General features: G+C 37.5%; 2 protein-coding genes across 3 annotated transcripts in view; both read left to right on the forward strand.

Annotated features, from left to right (window-relative positions):
- Positions 1 to 6,245, forward strand: part of LOC127632946 (protein kinase C delta type-like) — a 38,453-nt gene extending 32,208 nt beyond the window's left edge. The window contains exons 11-16 of the mRNA XM_052111793.1: positions 56 to 229; positions 2,540 to 2,631; positions 3,277 to 3,339; positions 3,439 to 3,766; positions 4,615 to 4,743; positions 5,134 to 6,245. Of these exons, the coding sequence (XP_051967753.1) occupies positions 56 to 229; positions 2,540 to 2,631; positions 3,277 to 3,339; positions 3,439 to 3,766; positions 4,615 to 4,743; positions 5,134 to 5,292 (945 nt within the window). The 3' untranslated portion in view covers positions 5,293 to 6,245. The remainder of the gene's footprint in view (positions 1 to 55; positions 230 to 2,539; positions 2,632 to 3,276; positions 3,340 to 3,438; positions 3,767 to 4,614; positions 4,744 to 5,133) is intronic.
- Positions 6,246 to 17,146: 10,901 nt separating this feature from the next.
- Positions 17,147 to 23,077, forward strand: part of LOC127632582 (scm-like with four MBT domains protein 1) — a 38,090-nt gene continuing 32,159 nt past the window's right edge. For both annotated transcript variants that reach the window (XM_052111243.1, XM_052111244.1), the window contains exons 1-2: positions 17,147 to 17,221; positions 20,521 to 20,578. In XM_052111243.1, the coding sequence (XP_051967203.1) occupies positions 20,554 to 20,578 (25 nt within the window). In that variant the 5' untranslated portion in view covers positions 17,147 to 17,221; positions 20,521 to 20,553. The remainder of the gene's footprint in view (positions 17,222 to 20,520; positions 20,579 to 23,077) is intronic.

Here is a 23,077-nt window from a genome sequence, read left to right on the forward strand (position 1 = left end):
GAAGGTTTCTTTTTTTATGTCCTCCTGCCCTTAAACAGTCCTTATATCCAATTAGGTGATGCTGGCGGAGCTAAAAGGAAAGGGGGAATATTTTGCAATAAAGGCCCTAAAGAAGGATGTGGTGCTTATGGACGATGATGTGGAATGCACTATGGTGGAGAAAAGAGTGTTAGCACTGGCTTGGGATAACCCTTTCCTCACACACCTTTACTGCACGTTTCAAACAAAGGTCTGCCTTTTTCCATTCAGTAACATGTTGCAACATTATCTAAATGATTTTAACGATATGATTCTGTAAAACATGACTATGACTAATTAAATATATACAAGAGATCCTATGCCTGCTTACAAAAGTGCTGTTAGCATTTTTTATAATAATATTCTTTATCATACGTTCTTTTATATAGAATGTTTTATTATTTTAAACCATTATGTTGTACTAAAAGTTGAAATGAATAAAATGTGTTGAGAGATACTGAGCAATGTGCTACTGCAAAGTGGAATCCCTACCTGTGACAGAAATTAAATAAAAGGTTACAGCAAAGCTTTATCATTATCGTAATGTATGCTGAAGGACTACTTCCCCCATTATGCCATGTTTATGTGACTGTCTGTCAACATGTCTGCGATTAACCATTAACAAAATGACATCATGGAATGTTAAAAAAGTAATGCAACATTCCATTTGGGATGAGCTCATGCTATAACATGAAATTAAAGCTTTTCGGAAAATCATATCTGTCTGGGAATATACAGCCATGGCCAAAAGTATTGGCAGTGACATACAGTTTGTTTTGCAAGGTTTTCTGCTTCAGTTGTTGTGGTGTTGATTCACATTGTTTCTAGATTATTGTGCAGAATGATCAGATGCATTTTAAATAATTGCAAAAAGCTTCATTGGTCATAAAAATGAACTTTATCACAAAAACCCAAATTCCCCATTTTTTTGGTGCTGGCACAAAATAACCAACTAACATAATTTCACTAATCATATCAGCAGCACCTGGGAAAGTGTGAACGAATACTAGTCATGGTGAAATCACTCTGTCATTCTGATTGGATTATAAGAGCAGACTGATTTGCTATAAAAGGAGGGAAGAAGTGCTTCCAATCATTGTGTTCTTGTTAGCAATGGTTAATTCTAAAGAAAGACGTGCAGCCATCATCACTTTGTATCAAAATGGCCTCACATGCAAGGAAATTGCTGCAAAGAATATTGCACCTGAAAGAACCATTTACCGAATAATCAAGAACTTCAAGGAGAGAGGTTCAACTGCTGTGAAGAAGACTTTAGGACATCCCAGACTGTCTAGCAAGCACAAGGACCGTATCCTCCTGAGGAGTCAGCTACGGAATCGTGTCACCACCAGTGCAGAGCTTGCTCAATATTGGCAGCAGGTTGGTGTGAGTGCATCTGCACGCACAGTGAGGCAAAGACTTTTGGACAATGGCCTGGTGTCAAGAAGGGCAGCAAAGAAGTCACTTCTCTCCAAGAAATACATCAAGGACAGACTGGAATTCTGCAGGAAGTGCAAGGATTGGACAGCAGAAGATTGGTGCAAAGATATTTTCTATGATGAAGTCCCCTTCCGACTGTTTGGGACATCTGGAAAATCGATAGTCTGGAGAAGAAAAGGTGAACGCTAACATGAGTCCTGTGTCGTGCCAACCGTGAAGCATCCTGAGACCATCCATGTGTGGGGTTTCTTTTCATCCAAGGGAGTGGGCTCGCTCAAAACACTGCCATGAATAAAGAATGGTATCAAAACATCCAGCAAGAGCAACTTCTCCCAACGATCCAGGAGCAATTTGGTGATGATCCGTGCATTTTCCAGCATGATGGAGCACCATGTCACAAGTCAAGAGTGATAATGAAGTGACTCGGAGATCATTACATTGAAATTTTGGATCCGTGGCCTGGCAACTCCCCGGAGCTTAATCCCATAGAGAACCTGTGGTCAATCCTCAAAAGGCGAGTGGACAAACAGAAGAACTCAAATTGTGATCAAATCCGAGCACTAATAAGTCAAGAATGGATCGCCATCAGTCAGATTTGGCCAGAAGCTGATATCCAGCATGCCAGAGCGAATTCCAGAGGTTATGAAGATCAAGGGTCAACACTGTAAATGTTGACGCTTTGCATAAATTGAGTGTTTTTGCCAATAAAAGCCTTTAAAACTTATGAAACTTATAATTGTTTTCCAGTATACTATAGAAATATGTGAAAACATTATCTACAAATACTGAAGCAGGCAAACTTTGCAAAACACAAAATGTATGTCACTGCGAATACTTTTGGCCACGGCTGTACAGAACTCTTTTACAATGGGGAACTACATGAGAATCTCAGTGTTATTGTATGTAAAAATTGCCTTGCTGTCAGCCTCATTTGACAGGCTTTTTAAAATCTCTAAACATGATAGGTTTGTTTAAAACTATTTGAAATGGTATTGTTTTGTGTGTGTGTGAAGGATTTTGTCTCTCTTTCTCTCTCTCTCTCTCTCTTTATAATGATGCTGATCCATGTGTTTATTAATAGGAGCACTTATTCTTTGTTATGGAATATCTGAATGGAGGAGATCTGATGTTCCACATTCAGGATAAGGGCCGTTTTGATTTGTACAGAGCCACGTGAGTGAAATGCACTCTTATTAGCTTTCTCTCCAAAGAGCAAAGAACTGCTTTTTTCCCCCCTCTCCTGTACTCAGGAAATGCATCCAATTAAAAAAAAAACATAATAATTATTATTATTATTGTGAAATATCAGCCATTGTCTTTTACATCCATTAAGGAATTTTCTTTTATTAATTTTAAAGGAAGTTCTATCGACAGCTTATGTGATGTGCTGTTGGTTACCAAAGAAAACAATATCAACACAACTCTGTTATTGAAAACATGCAAAAAATGTGTTTACAGTGGAAGTCTATGGGGCAGTTGTCAAGCAGTGGAATAAATGTTAAAAATACACATTTTAATCAGTTTTATTTTATTATAAATAGGTGCATTACTGTAAACTAGTTTTTTGTTTGTTTTTATAATGAGTGACACATTGATATTATTTTCTGTGATCATTAACTGAAACTGTGCCATGTTGTCGATTGAGCTTACATTTTAACCTAGAATATTCCTTTAAAATTCAACAATTAGAACGCCTGTTTGTATTTATATATTAATTCACTAGTCAAAAAAAAAGTTGACTTGCAATAATGACAAAACTGATTGCAATGATGGCAAGTCCTACTTATGAAGGTTATGCTTATCTGTTTTCTGTCACAGGTTCTATTCTGCTGAAATCATCTGTGGACTACAGTTTCTCCACTCAAAAGGCATTATATACAGGTAAGATTTTCAAGAAATGTGGTCTGTTGACATTTCAATGTGTAGAAAGTATTTTCTTTTATTTTCTTGAATTTTATACATCTGTCCCTACCTACTCAGGGATTTGAAGCTGGACAATGTGATGCTGGACAAAGGTGGCCATATTAAGATTGCAGACTTTGGAATGTGCAAAGAGAACATGCTTGGAGAAAACCGAGCCACCACGTTTTGTGGTACACCAGATTACATTGCTCCTGAGATCCTGCTGGGGCAGAAGTACACTTTCTCTGTGGACTGGTGGTCGTTCGGCGTGCTGCTCTTTGAGATGCTGATCGGCCAGTCGCCATTCCAGGGCGATGATGAGGACGAGCTGTTCGAGTCCATCCGCATGGATGCACCTCACTACCCACGTTGGATTACCAAGGAAGCCAAAGACCTGCTGGAGAAAGTATGATCCTATTTTATACAATCTTAAAGGGATAGTTCACCCAAAAATGAAAATAATTTGATCATTTACTCACCCTCATGCCATCCCAAATGTGTATGTGAATCTTCTGTAGAACACAAACAAAGATCTTTAGAAGAATATCTCTGCTCTGTAGGTCTTTACAAAGCAAGTGAATGGTGGCCAGATCTTTTAATTCCAAAAAAGTAAATAAAAGCAGCATTAAAGTAATCCATTTGACTCCAGTTGATTAATCAATGTCTTCTGAAGCAATCAAATCGTATTAGGTGAGAACAGACCAAAATGTGACTCCTTTTTCACTGTACATCTTGCCATTGCACTCTCTAGTCACTATCATGACCTAGTGGTTTACTCATGCGCAGAGCACTAGATGGCGCTATAGGAAATGTAATCTGGCTTGAAATTATGATGGCCAAGGAGACTGCTGTCAAGATTTACAGTGAAATATTTACATTTTGTGAGTTAAATTTTGGCCTGTTCTCACCCAAAACCGATAAGATCACTTTAGATGTCATTGATTAGACACTGTAGTTTTATGGATTATTTTTATCCTGCCTTTTCTGCCTTTTTGATCTTCAATGTCCTGGCCACCATTCACTTGCTTTGTATGGACCTACGGAGCTGTGATATTCTTCTAAAAATCTGTGTTTGTGTTCTGCTGAAGAAAGAAAGTCATACACATCTGAGATGTCTTGAGGTTGAGTAAATGAGGAGACAATTTAACATTTTTGGGGTTAATGAACCCTTTTAGTTTACTTGCACTGACTCATCATGAAACCATTTTATTTATTTATGTGTTCAAAATTGAAATCTGTGCACTTTTTGAACAGTTATTTGAGCGAGATCCGACCCGACGACTTGGTGTTGTTGGCAATATCCGTGGACATGCCTTCTTCAAGACAATCAATTGGACTGCGCTGGAGAAACGAGAGGTCAATCCACCATTTAAGCCAAAAGTGGTAAGATTCTGACAATTATTTTAACAAAATCTAGTGAAACTGTTGCCCACTCAAAATGTGACGGAAGTCTATGGCTATACATTTCTAGACCAATGTTTTAAACACAGTTCACTGTATGATTCATACTGAAATACAATTTTGGTATAGTCATTTTGAAATAAAAAGTTGAAGATGGGGAGTTGGAGGTATGCCGGAAGTATCATCACCGGTGTGAGGGAAGCAGCCACTTATATATCCTTGAGATAAGATTGGCAGGCCTAGATAAGAGAGCTCCTCCCGAATACATAAAAAAAACTATGCTATGATCCCCTTTAACAGTCTTTTTTATCATAAAACCTGTGACTCCTTAAGAGATGCCGAGTGACAAGATCTCTGTTCCTCTAATTGCAGAAATCCCCCAACGACTGTAGCAACTTTGACCGGGAGTTCCTCAGTGAAAAGGCCCGTCTCTCTCACGGTGACAAGACCCTGATAGATTCCATGGACCAGACAGTCTTTGATTGCTTCTCTTTCATTAACCCAGAAATGGAGACCATTATGGGAAAATGAGAGGTTTAGACTGGGTTTTGGCCAAGCCCTCCAGACCTACCCACTCAAAGCAAAAAGGGCATACAGGAGCCAGGAGTTCAACCAGTGTTACACTTGTTATTCTTTCTGGATATGTTTATGTCTTCATCGTTCACAAAATAAAAACTTTAAATCATTTTGAACTTTATATGATGATGTTACTATATTAGTTATAGTAATATCCTTAACATAGAAATATGAACACACTTTTTGTGATATAAATGAACCTTATTTCCATTCACACACACATACAAACTCAAACTGATGAAAAGGGACTCAAAACCTTAAAGAAAGGGACTGTATATCGCAGCTCTTTGTGGTGTTAAGTTTAATATGCTGGGACTTTGCGGTTTGATTGAATAGTGGCCTTCTTAACACCCCTGAATCCTCTTTGTGCATTCTCATACACCCAATGTGTAGGGCAAGTTGACTCTCATTTGTTAATAGAATCTCATACTAAGATTTGTTTGTGGGATGTTTAGGCTTTTTGCAAGTTATCCTCTCTTGCTTATGTGAAACCATTTCTACTGTGTACATTTTAATTTTAAGATGCTGATTTCACCAGTGGGAGCTGAGCATAGGCTCTGCTGAGCATGCACAAAATAGTGTTTTTTCAGTATGTGTCTATAATTCATGGAGGTTTAAGAAGGCCGCGTATTTTAGACTCTCATATGAAACCTCTGCAATATGAAAAGTCTTGATAGACATCTTGTTCATAAAAAGAGTTACAGTTATGGTACTGTAATAGGTAGTATGTTGGTATAGTATATTGGTGGTGCTAAGCAAGTGAGAGTATAAAGATACAGTTATTTAATGTTGGTATTTTAATCAAATATGATACTGTATATAAAGATATATGTATATTGTTCTGAACAGTTGTTGGTATTGGAGGTAATAATGCTCTTCTTTTTTTACTGAATTTACTCCTCAGAACTCCACACCATTAAATGTATCTTGAATTTTAATTTTGACTTCTGCCTGATTGTTGTGTTGAAGTGGAGGCCCCTTCATCTCTCACAAAAATTGTCACATTAATCATAGTTTCAGCCAAAACACCTTACTCTCATTACGCCATCTGTGGTATCTTTGAAATTAGCCACCACTTTTATTAAAAAAGTAAATGATTAAAATCACAGAAATATTCTGAAAGCTTCTTGCACTGTTTAAAGGGAATTCCATATTAATCTATTATAGCTTTACAGTTCAGTGCAGTTTTACAGCAGGACGGCCAAACACAGGGGGGCCTCGTCCACCCAATCATAAACTTGGCCCATCTTTCCAATCACACCCATGAGCCTCCAACTCCTTGGCCCACCTGGAGAGTCCAGTGGCCTGACTTACATCTTAGAGCTAGTGCCAGGTCTGTTTTAAAGTATTGTTTGTTCAGTGCTAAGCCATCACCACCTATCATAGCTTCTTAAAGGACAACCCAAAAAAAAAAACATTTTTCACCTAAAAATGAAAAAAATATCATAATTTTTCACCCTAATGTCATCCCAGATGTGTATAACTTTCTTCTGCAGAAAACAAATTAAGATTTTAGAGAAATATCTCAACCCTGTAGCACAATTCAATGCACGTGAATGGTGGCCAGAACTTTGAAGCTCCAAAAAGCACATAAAGGCAGCATAAAAATAATCCATACGACTCCAGTGGTTAATGTCTTCAAAAGCGATGTGACTAGTGTGGGTGAGAAACTGATCAATGTTTAAGTCCTTTTTTACTATAAATATCAACTTTTCATTTGTTTTATGGGGGGATAAACATTATTTGCATATCAAAACCTGGTGGTCTGGGCTGGTTAAAGGTGGAGATTTATAATAAAAAAAAAAAAAGAAAGACTTAAACATTTATCTGTTTCTCACACAACCCTATGATATCACTTTTGAAGATAATAATTTAACCACTGGAGTCGTATGGATGACCATTATGCTGCCTTTATGTGCTTTTTGGAGCTTTAAAGTTCTGGTTACTATTCACTTGTATTGTATGGACCTACAGAGCTGAGGTAGTCTTCTAAAATCTTTGTTTGTGTTCTGCAGAAGAAAGAACGTCATACACATCTGGGGTGGGATGAGGGTGAGTAAATGATCAGAGAATGTTCATTTTTGGGTGACCAATTCCTTTAAACAGGTTTATAAGGTTGGAAACTACTGCCATCTAGCGGATGTGATTTAAAAAGGCATTTCAGCAAACAGAATTAAAGACAAAGATTATATAGAACATAGCCTGCAGAAATATGCATGTTATATCAAAGAGATTAGATAATAAGCGTGAGGAAATGTTAATGTTTTGTGTGTGTGCAGCTCACTAATAGTCTATAAATTCTGATTACAAACATTTTAGTTTTCTTTTAAAGAGAAGCTTTGGTGATGACTAATTTTAACAATAGACCAGCAGTTATTACGTGACGCCATGCGAGGTTCGGACGTGTGAACTGCGAGCTCTGCACGCTTTACTAGTTTTAATACTTTTTATGTCATAAACAGATGAGGTTCGATGCACCCTGATCCTTAAATGTTCTAGGAAGACAATATGTCAAAGAATTCAAAATCCTCGGGCTCTGGAGACATTAAAAGACACATGCTAAATCTGAGGCCCCCCTGGATGCCCCGAGCGATTTGGCAAGAGAAGTGAAGGAGACTTTGCGAATTCGACAAGAGAAAAACGTGATCCATTGATGTAAGAGTTTCTTGCAATCCTTGAATCGAAGTAAATAGATGCTAAGTATGGCTGTAAAGTATTTACATGTCCCCAGCCAGCGATGTCCTTCATAAAGTTATTTTGTGATACTCACATTGCAATACATCAATACATCAAATGGCAAAGTTGTCACAGGGTCTCTTTGAGTTGTCACGGCATACATGGACTGTTTGAGGTTAGAGGGATGGACACCGGTTGGCGCTGTCGTGGGTGGGGTTAATGCACACGTTTTTCTTTTTTCTGTTTGTTTTGTTCGGGGGGAGGTTTGGAGTTTGATTGTTGGAATGTGGTCTTTATATTTTTATTTTTGACACACAATCTGTTTTTCTAATATGTAAAATGTTAAATGTTAATATGAGTCGATTGTCTCTCTCCATGAGGAATGTGAATGGGTTGGAGCACCCCATAAAAAGAAGGAAGGTTATTTCTCTTCTTAAACTTCTTTCCCCACAGGAAGCTGAAAATTCTGACTCAAGAGCAGGGAGTCATTACACTGATAAGTAAATATCTACAATTCAAATGTCTCAAACACATTAAAGATAAATTAGGAAGAGTCATTATTGTTTTAGCAGAAATTCAGGGGCAAAGTTTTATTTTGGCTAATATTTACACACCTAATGCTGATGATGCAGATGAAGGGGTGTTGCAAGCCGCTGGCACCCCTCATGATATAATATTGGGAGGAGACTTTAATCTATTGATGGACTCTGTCCTTGATCATAGTGAAGCAAAAGTGTGTAAGCCCCCTAGAGCAACATTGACACTTCACATTATGTTTAAAAATCTTGGTCTTACAGATATTTGGAGACTTTTGAACCCATCTGGTAGGGACAATACATTTTTTTCATCAGTTGAAAAAGCACGAGAACTCATGGAGATCTTGAGCCGATTGAATTGAGCCAATTGAAATACAGATATAATACTATTTTCTCCCGGAAGGTGGAGTTTTGGCTATTCAGGGCAAGACAGTCAGACTTTGAGTTGGGAGACAAAGCAGGGAAGCTTTTGGCTAGATATATAAAGCAGATAATCTTTTCTACCATTCCCTCAGTGAAATCTGATGGTGGTGAAATATTTACCTCAGCCATTGATATTAATAATGCTTTTTAAGAATCTTGATCTCTATAGTTCCACATCCTTGTTTACTGATGAGGATATTAGAAACTTTCTGGAACCATTAGATCTCCCTAAACTGATGACTGTGCTAAACAATTCTCTTGATTCTGAGATAACTTTGGAGGAGCTTGGCGAGGTAATTAAGGCCTTGCGTACAGGCAATGCTCCATGGCCAGATGGCTTTTCCACTGTATTTTTTAGATCTAATGCAACAGAACTGGCTCCACTTTTGGCTCCAATTTTGGCTAACCGAATAAGTAAAGTTATGACATATCTTATACATATAGATCAGGTGGGTTTATTCGGGGACGCAACTCTTCTGATAACATTAGGTGTTTCATCAATATCATCTCACTTTATGCTGAAAAGGTGTTTGATATTGTAGAATGGGATTATCTTTTTTAAGATTTTAGAAATATACGGGTTTGGGAATATTTTTATTGGATGGATTAAGTTAGACACCTGGTATTGGAAGTACAAACAAATGTATTATTTTCCAATTATTTTACTCTGTATAGGGACACCTGGCAGGGTTGCCCTCTTTCCCCATTATTGTTCTGTTTTACCCTGGAACCATTAGCAGCCGCGATAAGAAAGGAGGATGATTTTCCAGGGTTGATCGCGGGAGGTGTGGCACATAAGCCTTTGCGTTATGCAGATTATATTTTACTATTCTTCTCCAACCCCACTAGATCTATGCCTTGCCTCCACAGAATTATTCTCAGGATACAGAGTTAATTGGTCTAAATCCAAAGCTTTGGCTCCGACAGCGTACTTCCCAGTAACAGCTTTTTTAGCTGGGCACCTTCCAGTGGCATTAAGTATTTGGGTATTTTATTCCCAGCAAATTTGTGTGATTTAGTTATAGATAATTCTGACCATTTAATAAAAAGGTTTTCGAGCGATGTGGGCAGGTGGGCATCATTACATTTATCTATGATTGGGAAGGTTAAAAAAACTTAATTGTATTCTAAAATTCAACAACCTGCTACAATCTCTCCTTATAGATGTACCCCTCGATTATTTCAAGCAATTTGATAGCATAGCGAAGTCCTTCATTTGGAATGGTAAATGTCCCAGATTACATTTCAGTAAATTGCAGAGGCCGATTGACAAATGTGGGCTAGACCTATCCAAGATTTAGTTTTATTATTATGCATTCGGTCTCAGACCCTGCGGCCTATTGGTTGTTTCCGCCGGAGAGAGCCCCTCCCTGGTTTTGTATTGAATAGGAAGTTCTGGCCTATTTCCCCTACTACTAACTTGCCCCTACTGTTGTAACCTCCATTCCCCGATGGAAGGAACGAGACGTTGTGTTCCCCTTGCCACATCACTATCCCTACCACTGAAACCATATTCTCGGCTCCTCAGTGAAAACCTGTCTGGCATTCGCTCGCCCGTTACCTTTATACCCGTATGTCTGGGGCGGGGCATGCAAATTCTGTCTGCCAACTTGACATTGGCCTTTTCTCAAGTTCAAGTTTAGAGGTACGCAAGGCTCTCAGAAGAGACCCCTTGTGTCACTACAATCGACACAACGTCTCGTTCCTTCCATCGGGGAATGGAGGTTACAACAGTTACACCCATTATCTCGCATTTGCACCGATTTGGACAAAAGTGTCCAGAGTGTTTAATTTGGAAATAAATGCTGCTTCGAGCATATGGCTGAACCCAAAATTATGTATTAATAAGTCCCCTTTCTGCTGGACAGAGTAGATTGTGACAGAGGTTAATACGGTTACGTTAATAATTTTGGGATTCCCAGGTCTCAATTCTTTAGATATTTACAGAGCATCATCTGCTCTATAATATGTTCATAGGGAGGGATATATAATTTGATATAACTTGATTCTGTGTGTCTATGTTATGTTTTGTTTTTTTAATCAATGAAATTATAATATAAAAAAACAATTGTCCAGCAAACACAGAACATTGTCTCAACGTTGTCAACCTTCTACCTACGTTGCGACGACATGGCCAAAAGGTTGGCTATTTTACATTGTGTGATGAAGGTTGTCACCACACTGTCACAACGTTGTTATTTTACCATCTTTTTGAGTTGTGTTGACTACCACTGTACAACATACTGTACAGTCACTGTCCTGAAGCGCAAATTTCCATGTAAATTTCAATTGACAGTTAGGCCGTCTGAAGCAGATCTGCCGTGATTCATCGATGATATGCGAGTATTGCTTTTCATTTCTGCGTCAGCTAAATAAAATTAGTAAATACTGAAACAAAACCTATAATGTGGGAGTTCAAATGTTTAAAATGTGCCAATGTAATGTTTGAATTTATATTGTTCAAATAAACAAATACCCAGCAATTCAATTTTGGTATTAGGCCTATGTTTTATTTGAATTTGTAAGACGTTACACGTCCCTGTAATTATTAATATTGGTGTATCTTAAAGTGGATATTCAGCCTTTTCTGTCAATTTTTAATGATTTGTTTTGTGACATTTTCAGTGGGATGTCGCAATGAGTATCTTATGTGGAAATGCAGTTAAGCCAAAAATATGAGTTGTTGTTGTAGCAAGAAGTTTTATGTATGTCTGAACTAATCTTCCATCAAATAATGTGTGAAAAGGTGGAACAGAAACATAATAATTAGCCTAAATCCATCCTTAAATGCCATAGAGCATCAATGGCTGACAGGCGAAAACACTCCCGTTTCACTCTCTCCGACCTGTGGATTTGACAGTTGCATTTCGCCCTCTAGTGACAATTATGTATAATGTTTAATTAGCTGTTATGAATCATATTCCTTAGGAGGGAGAAGATATACCTTCGTGGATCGCAAAAGCAGAGCATTCACCTGCCTGGGTGTTCAGTCTATCAGTACAGCACAACAACAGAGGTGGGTAGTAACGCACTACATTTAGTTCGTTACATTTACTTGAGGAACTTTTTTGAAAAAAATTACTTTTATGAGTATGTTTCATGGGGGGTACTTTTCATTCTTACTCAAGTAAATTTCGGATGAAATATTTTTACTTTTAATTTGTTACAATGAATAGCATTCCTGTCGTTACAGTACTGGTTTTAAGTGTTAATAAATGCGTCACTCGAGTCGTGTTCAACACTAGGAGCAAGCTTGAAAAATCTAAATGTATTTAATCCACACAATGGCTTCATTTTACACCAAGACAAGGATATATTTCAAGATTAAAATTGCAGCTCAAACTTAAGAAAACATTGTGAGGTCAATTTTAGAGATTGTGACATTGTGGGCTTGTCTGTATCATGGTGATACTCATTCATTTTCAGCATGAATCTGTAACTGTGGGCTCTTATGACCTCAGTTTCTAAGTTTGCATTTTTATATCAGTGCTGCAACATATAAGTGCCTACTGTATAAATCCTTGTAAACATCCACGCAGTGGCGGAGCTAGGAGGTGGCCAGGGGTGGTCGTGGCCACCCCATTGGCCACCCCACTCCCACTCGCAATTGCTATTTTAGTCTTTTTTTTGTCATTTTGTGGCACAATTTAGTTATGTGTGCACACCCAGGTTGCCAAACCTCTCCGTCCTGGGTGTCATTGTATCCACTCACCCCACCTGAACAGTCCGACGATATAAAAATGCTGCCCGAACATTTCTGTGCCACCACAGACTGATCGCTTGCCCCTGCCTGGCCACCCTTTTGAAAGACTCCTGGCTCCGCCCCTGCATCCGCGTTAAGTGCAAATGTTTTGCCCTGGCAATCACGATTGTGAGCATTTCTGCATGTGCAAGGTTGGCACGTGCAAAGCGTTTGACAGATGCAGGTGGGTCTTATGGACAACAAGCTTCCAAACATTCTTGTAGCACCAAGAGTGCAAGTGTGGAGTCAGGAACATAGTTCAAGTCCTGATTAACGCCAAAGTATTGTTGCATTATTTTGAAAATATATATATAATAAACTTGTGTGTCTTAATGTATATATATATAAAACTAATTTCAAACATCTCTCTCTCTCTCGCTCTCTCTCTCTATATATATATATATATATATATATATATATACATAGAGAGAGAGAGCGAGAGAGAGAGATGTTTGAAATTAGTTTTGTACACAAAAACAACATAGATGGCATGTTTAAAAAGCATCCCATGGTGATTTTACAATTATAAACACAATTGCTTGCCTTTCAGATGATGGACATTGTTCAAAGTTTTTTTTTTTTATACAAGCATGTCAATCTGATAAACAGAAGTCCTTACAATCTGACATGAATAGATTTACAACTTTATATTCTCAATAAAAGATGGTCATTTGTTGCCACCTACTGGCATATTGATGTAACAGAAATATTCACTAAATGTAGGTGGCTCTGGGTTACTGACTAAAAGGTCGGGGGTTCAAGCCCCAGCACCGCCAAGATATCACTGTTGGGCCCTTGACCCTATCTGCACCAGGGGTGCTGTTTCATGGCTGACCCTGCGCTCTGACCCCAGCTTAGTTGGGATATGCGAAAACAACTGCATTTCATGGGCTCTGTAACTGTACACTACACAATGAAATTAAAGTTGACCACACGCTTTATGCAAAGCTCTCAAACTGATTTGAAACGGCATGTGCACAAACATTTGAAGCATCGAGGACTTGAACTAACTGTTGTGTAATGTAATTTTACATTGATCAGCTATACATGAATCAGTGTGAGTGCTCTTGTATTGTTTAATGTACTGTACAGCTGGTATAGATATAACACTAAGTTTGACATTTTTAATTTTACAGTGACCAGATATTCCACATGTACAGGATGCTTCACTGGACCTCTTCTCATCATAAATAGTCTGAGACGTGCCCTGAACATACTCTGACATGTAGCACTTCCACTCTTCTTACTATCATTTTCTGTCACTTCTGCACTCTCCTGTCCCATCAAAGGCCTAAAATAAAATAAAAAGATGTTTAAATGTTTTAGGTGCAATAGAGTAGTGTCAGCACTATACTAATGTTATGTATTTCTTTTTTTAGCAGTCCAGTCATCAATCCAGCTGTCTGAGCTGCCAGTAAGGAGAGGGAGACAATAACTAAAGAATGTTAGGTTGTAAGATTGTAACGTATACAATTTTAATTTATAATTATTTTTTTTGTTATAATTGATAAAGGAATATTGTGAGTTCATTTAAGATTAATCAACAGAATTTGTGACGATGTTGATTATCACAAAATATATTTCTTTTAAAAAAAATTTGGGCCTCGGTAGCTCATCAAGTATTGACGCTGACTACCACCCCTGAGGTCATGAGTTCAAATCCAGGGTGTGCTTAGTAACTCCAGCCAGGCCTCCTAAGCAACCAAATTGGCCTGGTTGCTAGGGAGGGTAGAGTCATATGGTGTAACATGCTGCAGAGAATAGCATGATGCCTCCACACACGCTACGTATCTATGGTAAATCACTCAACAAGCCATGTGATAAGATGCTTGGTTTGACGGTCTCAGACACGGAGGCAACTGAGATTTGTTCTTTGCCACCAGGATTAAGACGAGTCACTATGCCACCACAAGGACTTAAGAGCGCACTGGGGATTGGGGATTCCAAATTAAGGAGAAAAAAAATGCTAAATCATCATTACAGTGAAAGTGAAATTGGGCCAATTTTTTGAGGTTTTAAAAGGCAGAACTTTTATAAAAGCACTTACATTATTTATTCTATTAAAAGTTGTCTATTATTTGAGCTGTTAAGTTTAAATCAACAATTTTAAGGTCGTTTTAGAGTGTACCACGTTACATCATCGTGGCAGCAAACTTTACACAGAAAAAATAAAAAAGCGATTTTATCACTAAAATCATGTTAACATGCATATTGTTCACATCTTGTGGCTATACAGTATTGTTTACAGATTGGCCCAATTCACTTCTATTGTAAGTGCCTCACTGTAACCCAGATTTTTGCTTCTTTTAAAGAAAAGGAGGGACGAGTCGAAATTAATTTCTGTGGTTATCAATGTTGTGCTACAAAGGCTGTTGATTGAATTTCCATTGAACCTAGAATATTCCTTTAATTGTACCTAATACACTACACAGTAGTAAATTTACAATAATTACAATACCATTGTAATATGTATAAATAAAGTTGATGACCTATGACCCTGTGTTGCCTTTGTTTTACTCTCCAAATTTGAAACTGACATGTTGATTATAATCTCTCCAATTTGGAATTATGGTTAAAGGAGCAATATGTAACATTTACATCAAACGTTTAAAATGGATACTGCAGTCCAAAATTAAAAAATATCGGGGAGAGTTGTCTCCACCGCCCCTTCCTCCCCAGACTCGAAGCAAACGCGGGTTGCCTGGTTGAGGACATGCAACAGGAATGAGCAAACTGACAATGGCAAGCTCAAATTACACTGTAAATTGATCAGCTAATTTATTGTTTGCAAATTAAAAATCGGCTCATGTGGATTTTTTTTGTAACTCTGTCAATGTTAGCTAGATGTATAGCTGGCTTCCATGGCTTCAGCGTGCTGTGTTTTTCCGCTAACTTGTTTCAAATCTGGCAATGCGGATGTCGAAATACTATTTGGAAACGGACCGTGGGCGGGATCACACAGGCCAAAACACAAACAGAAATTCCGGCCCAGAACTGATATTTCAAAGTAGAATATACTGGCTGTAGCATTGTTTTCGGAGAAGCCAGTATTTCAGCTTAGCATGTTTCCTAAATCTATGATAACATATTATGATAATTTTGTGCTTTAGTAAAGTAAATATATTACATATTGCACCTTTAAACCTAACGTATAAAACAATATTACAAATGTAATTACATTATTTGTTATTTTATTTTGAGGCTGTGCGTGTGATTACTGAGAAATATTACCCATAATATATAAGAGCAGGAAGAAATAATGTGTAATCGAGTCTTGTGTTGCAATGGCATCAGTAATAAACAAATGTTGAAACCGCTGAATATTGCGCAACAATATTGCCACAGCCTTCACGTCTCACATTTCTGCGTGGACACAACTTTGAGAACACGTCTTGAACAACGTTGCAATGAAAAAAAAAAGTCTATGAAGACCAATGTTAGTCCATGACCTCCTGCATCTCGTCCTGATTTTAAGCATACACTAAACATCCAAAGTCCTGTTTTTTATTATTATTATTATTGTATAATAATTATGTATCTTTGTTTCTTGCTATATCTTGACACAATAGAAGCCAAAAATTGCTTTTTTGATTTTACCAAAATATTGACCATAAAACCCAAATAAGCTTAGAATTATATAAATATATCTATATATCTTATATATATCTATATAAAAAAATATATCTTAACTATGAATGATTGTGTATTCCGCCGAATTGAGTCTTCATTAGACGTTTAGCATAAGAAATGTACATTCTGAAGGCAACATGCTCTCTCCGAATGTAGCATTTGTCCTCATTAGGATCACTGTCCAATACTTTTTAGATTGTGAATATATATATATATATATATATATATATATATATATATATATATATATATATATATATATATATATATATATATATATATATATTTATAAATGTTTCCACAGAGAAGGATCCAGAAAGATGCATCACATAGTGGAACTAGCTGCTCAGCGTGGCGCAGTTGTGCCATAGATTAAGCTCTCTTTAATGGTACATTCTAGCCAATGGGACAAACACTTTCTGTACTGAACACAAAGGCAGGGCGGCAAATCTTGTATACCACATTATATATTATTTTGCAATCCTCTCAGCAGATACGAACTTCAATAAACTAGAATAATCGTTCATTCCCGCGCAGATAAAACCTGAACAGGTTATGGCAGTTGTCCCACCGTTTTTTAATGTTCAGTCAGGGCACATTTCAAATAAAGGCACTAATAGTCAGCAAAAGTGTTGTTTATACGTTAATTTAGTGTTGTTTCTAATGGACAATGGAAACATTGGGTTGAAATATGTGACAAGTTTGCCATTTTAATCTCTGAAAGACAACAAATAGCACTCCCGGGCTCGTGGATGAGAGGCACGCGCGAGCGACGGCGCATGCGCATTGATACTTTGTGCCATATTGGAATGAGGTCGTGAACGACTAGGCGGAAAAAGACACTGCATCTAAAATCGACTTGAAAAACTCCTCACTGGTAAGAAATGAAATGTGATCCCAAATATTTACGTATTTTAGCATTGGCACTAATCGACCTTGGCTTTAACGAGCGATTTTTCGTTGCCGGCATCTTTTTTCCCGTCTCCAAAAAAGGTGACTTGTGCTCGTATGAGTGCCTGGCTCTATTGCTTAAGCTATGACGTTTCAGTAACTTGACTTGGTTACAGGCGTTTTTAGCATGTGCACGAAATCAGCCGCGCTCGCACCAAGAAAAAAAGCCACGCAAAACAATGCATTTGAGAAACGGCGTAGTTTCATATTTATTACGTTTAATTGCATGGTGTGTCTTTAGGAATGAAAGTTGCCCGAACGGCGTGCGTGTATTAAATGCTATTATCCAGTTAAATGTAGCTAGCCGAACACACTGCGCTTGAGCAGCCAACTATCACCTCTTTCAGGAGATTTTCTCTGAATTACACAAAATTAAACGAAGAATATTAAATGATAGCTATCGTTTATGTTTATTGCTGCCTTTGGAATTTCTAAATGGCGGTTATTTTTGCTTTGGTGGAATGCAACAGAGATGCTGAGATTTTATTTTTGGAAAACCGTAAACATTAGTAAGCTTTCATATTTAAACGATAAAGTGATATGGTAAGCTTCCTCAATCTCTTTCAGAAATGCATTAGTTTCATTCTCTGGCCGGGTTACATAATAGAAGTTGTGTTGCAAGTCAACATCACTATTGTAAAGCACAGCAAGTTCTGCGTCAACGGCAACTCGAGCTCTCCATTGGTGTCATTCTGCCGTATAAATAAAAGAAAGCGGGCTCTTACTGCATTATTTTAACGCTTAGTTTTCAATATTAGCTAAAAACTGTCCGTTGTTTATATCTAACCTATGACAGTACCGTAGTGAATGTATTTTTATTGGATTTGACGTTTAAATTGTCTGTCTAAACTAAATATATTGGCCTCATGAGTATTCTCGCGTGTTTGTTTTTAACAGTTGATATGAATAATTTAGGATGTCTATAAATCATTTCTAAATCATGTTGATCAGTCGGCTCGAGCTCCTAACTTTGGATGATCCACGTGATAGCGGTCGCTGCGTCATTTGTCATGTTCTTCTTTTCGTCATTAGCCTACTGTTGTTGTGTGCTCATGCATGTCAGGGGTCTTACCAATTGTGGAAAGTTGTCTTTAGCGTTAGGTGATGGAGTTTGGCAGGAATGGGAAATAGATTTCTGCTGTCCTGGGGTATCGTCATACTGCATAATATCACTGTACATTTCCTCTCTGATTTTAACCATATCACCATGGTAACCATATTTTCCTCCTACACACCATAGTAATAGCTAGGTAGGTAAAGTTAGTCAAGACAAACTTTGATGTTGGCTTGAAAGCCTGACCTGTATAGCAGTTTTGCATCATGCTTTATAAGTAAATTCAACTTATGGTCACTTTGTCAGGACAACATATAACCTTTGTTAGATATAACCTATGTGTATCAGTTCATTCAACTTTATTTACTTAAAAGTATGTCACACGAGTAAGATTTAGCAACGAATAGCAAGCTGTCTCAAATCGTTGTTCAATATCATTTTAGTATAATAAAATCACTTGCAGGATTTGCTTCATCATGGCAACAAAGTTGTAAAATTGGATAGAACTTTACATGTGATAAGATTAGTAAGCGGTTTTATCACACTAAAATCATCCGAACACGTATAATTTCTACATCTTTTTGCTCTACTTTTGATGTGTGTTTTATTGTTTATGGAATGGCCCCATTCACTTGCATTGTAAGTGCCTTACTGTAAATGAAACGAGGGACGAGTTAAAAAAAAAATTGTGGAGTAATCAACATTATGCCACAAAGGCTTTCGATTGAGCTCAGCTAGTGAACCCAGAATATTCTTTTAATAATTACAATGAGATCTCCTTCAAACAGTGTTAAAAGCTTTATTCTTTGTCATTATGGTGAATTTTCCTGTTTTAATTATTATTTGTATTTATTTATTTTTTGATGACAGCTGGTTAGTATCAGGTTTTATTGTTGTAACAGTAACTAAAGCAACTTAAGTATTTTGGTGGAAAATATGGTTGCCATGGTTATTTTAAATGTTTTTGTAAGGGTAATTTCTTTAAATAATGCTTTAAAGTTGGTAATCTGAGGGACATGCCTTTCTAAACAGCCCTGACTGTTCTTTAGGTCCCTATTGGAGACCATTGTGACCCCCAGTACATTGTGTCTTTGGCCCGGGCTGTGCTCCAAGGCTCTGAGACAGAGCTGGAGTGGAGGGGGGGTGCACTGAAAGAATTGATCCCAGCTGAGCTGGAGGGTCGTGGCCTGCCAATGGCTGTCAGGGAGAATGTCTGACTCTTTAATAGAGACGTCAACCCTCACAAAGACAGCTTGACAGCTCTTGTTGAATAGACAGAGTTAATGTAATTATTTTTTTTTTTGACATTTTCTTTATGAATTTTGTATTTTTTTGTCACTGCATGTCGATCGAGTATATATATTTTATGTTTTGCCTTGTTTGTTGTTTTGCGTAGCTCAGCAAATAAAGACGCTGACTACCACACCTGGAGTCGCAAGCTCGAACCAGGGCATGCTTAGTGACTCCAGTCAGGCTTATTAAGCAACCAATTGGCCGGGTTGCTAGGGTGGGTAGAGTCACGTTGGGTTAACCTCTTCGTGGTCGCCATAATGTTGTTCTCGCTCTCGGTGGGGCGTGTGGTGAGTTGTGCTTGAGTGCTGCTGTGAATCGTGTGAAGCCTCCACATGCTATTTGCATAATTGGGTATTCATACAATGTAAAAGTATGTTGGTTTGGTTTCAGTATAGAATGGCTAGTTAATTAAATTGATTGCTAGAATCATATATATATATATATATATATATATATATATATATATATATATATATATATTAGTAGTACAATATTATAGTCATATACTGTGCCTTTTTAAGTGAAATATGGCATCTACACAAGTCTTGTCATTTTTTAAGGCTGTCATTAGTTATTGTGCCACATTTTTGATTGAAGGCCCTGTGGAGAAACTGAGCGATGTAAGTGGGTTTTTATCTTCGAAGCTACAAACACACTTTAGATTCCTCCTCCCACTTACTTAAATGAGCTAGGCTGTGAAATGTGGCTGGTTTAAGTCTTATCAAATTTTGTCAAACACATTCTTCCAAACATGCTCTCTAAGAGGCAAATCATTTCACAAATTATTTTATAATAAACCCAATGCAAATTTCACAAATTATCTCTTTGTTTCAATGTTTGTTTGTTTTGGGGTTTTTTTAACCTCATTTTTCATGTAGGAGCTGTTGGATTGTCTTCCGGGGACTTCAGACATGAGCCTTGAGGCACTAGAGTCTGGTAAGTTATTCATTTTGTTTCTTTATTTTCCATTGCTAAATAAATTGCAAAAGCTGTGCTATAGTCTGTTCTCTGACCCTGAAAGTATTGAGAGCTTTTGGCTGTATCAAACATATTTAAATTAGATTGCCACTGTGGTTTATCATGACAGAATGGTACACTGAAAAAAATAAAAAAAATGCTGTTATATTTATGGTAAAATACTGGCAGCTGTGGTTGCAAGAAATGTTATGTTAAAAATACGGTGACTGTGTCGATGTGTGATAAGCTGTACGGGATGTCATTTTAATGCCTATATTTTACATTCACTACTCTTTATATTATTAATTGATATAAACTGTATATACTAACCTTCTGGAATTATAAATGTCTGCTTTTCCCCTTAAAATGTATTTTGATTGACTGTAATAACTACAAAAGACCAATTGATGACTTAAAGTTCATCAAGAGTGGCCCTTTTCAGGAGCAATAATTAAAACGTGTAGATACAACCAGTATGAAAAATGCTAATAAATTATAAATTGTATTCAACCTTTGCTAATATTGAAAGCACAACAACTATACATTATGATGTTTTATCTTGTCAATTTTATAGTTTATTTTTCAAAAATGTACAGTAATTTCAAATCAGATGATTGCAACACACGGCAAAAACTTTGAAGCCGTGGCAATTTAAGACTAATAACAATTTGACGAGTTGAAATAGCAAGGCAATGTGAAACAGATGTTAAACAGGTGAGGCAATAAAGTCAAAGTATATAAGGAGCCTCCAAAAACAGCCTAGTCATTCAATAGCAAGGATCGTTCAAGACTTGTCAATTTATCAACAGATGCTTCAGCAAAAAATCCAGCACTTTGAGAGCAATGTTCCCCAAAGACAAATCGGAAGGATTTTGTGCATTTCACCCTCTACAGTGGACAATGTAGTTAAAATATTCAAGGAATATGGTCAAATCTCGGTGCGTAACGGGCAAGACAAAAACCACTTCTGAATGCTCGTGATCTCTGATACCTCAGACATCACAGTCTTAAAAAACGGCATTCATCTGTAATGGATATCATGAACATGGGCTTTGGATAACTTTAGTAAACCTTTGTTTGTCAACACCACTCGCTGCTGCATCCACAGAGATTTAAAGTTAAGACTTTACGATGCAAATCAGAAGCCATACATCAACACTGTCCAGAAGTGCTGCCGACTTCTCTGGGCTCAGTCTCATCATAGATGGAAAGTAGAACTGTGTTTTTGGTCCGATGAGTCCACATTTCAAATATTTTTTGAAAAACATAGCTGTCATGTTATCTGTGTCAAAGAGATAAAGGGCCATCCAAGCTGTTTTTAGCGTCAGGTCCAAAAGCCAGTGTATGGGCCAGGGGTGTGTCAGTGCATCATTAATGCAGATATGTACAAATTTTGGAGCAGCATATACTGCCATCCAGCACTATCTTTTGCAGGGATGTCCTGGAATTTTCAGCAGGACAACTTCAAACCACATACCAGGGTTTTTCCTGGCTCAAAATGAGGCAGAGGTGGTTCCATACTGATCAAAAAAGTGACGTTAAGAACACGTAAATGTTGGCTTTGCATTAATACAATCTTAATGACCTGGCAACTGAATACTAGTGTTAGTTTTGTCAGCTGTTTTTTAATTTAGTCTTAGTCCTGTGTCAAATGTCCTTTTTAGTTGTTATCATATTTAGTCAACCTTATCCTATTTGTTTTGTAGTCCAGTTTTAGTTGACAAAGTCTGGGCATTTTAATGTAGTTTTAGTCAATGAAAACTGAGTATTATTGAGTATTATTGATTTGTCAATCTAGTCTATCCAAAACCAAATATATATAGATACACACACACATACACATTTTATTGTTGTTGTCATTTTAGTGTTATTTGTCGCATAAGATTGATCATATCTCATCAATGATTTAGAGTGCACATCAACCAGCAGAACTTTAAATCTCTCCCGGTCTCGACTCCCGTTCTGATTGGGTCACTTCCGCAACTGGTTGAAGCAGCTCTGACCGCACAGAGAATGACAGTTTTGGAGTATGTGCTTATTTACATGTCATACTCTCATATTATATGAACTTTAATTAAGGATGAAATAAAGATATGTCGGCAAGCTGTGATCTGTGTTTCTATCAGACACTCGAGCTGCAGAGCCCCTCTCATCTCTCGTGTCATCGTTTTAGTTTTATATGATCTCATGTTACGTTAAATGACATCAAGCGACAACTTAATTTTTTTTATATTATCACTGAGATTTGTAGTTACAAATGACAATCCACCGAGTGCAACGCTTGTTAGTATTTTCCATGAAGACACCCACCAGAGTTTTGTAGACAGCCGGAGGCGGCACGAAATTTGACAGATGCGGCCGTCTAGTAATTCTCTATGCAGGAAAAACCCTGCATACTGGCCGAATAAGCAGATTGTGCGGGTGCTAGATTGGCCTGCCTGCAGTTCTGACCATCTCCAACTGAGAATGTGTGGTGCA

This window comes from Xyrauchen texanus, chromosome 39 (genome assembly GCF_025860055.1).
Source record: "Xyrauchen texanus isolate HMW12.3.18 chromosome 39, RBS_HiC_50CHRs, whole genome shotgun sequence".
NCBI lineage: Eukaryota > Metazoa > Chordata > Actinopteri > Cypriniformes > Catostomidae > Xyrauchen > Xyrauchen texanus.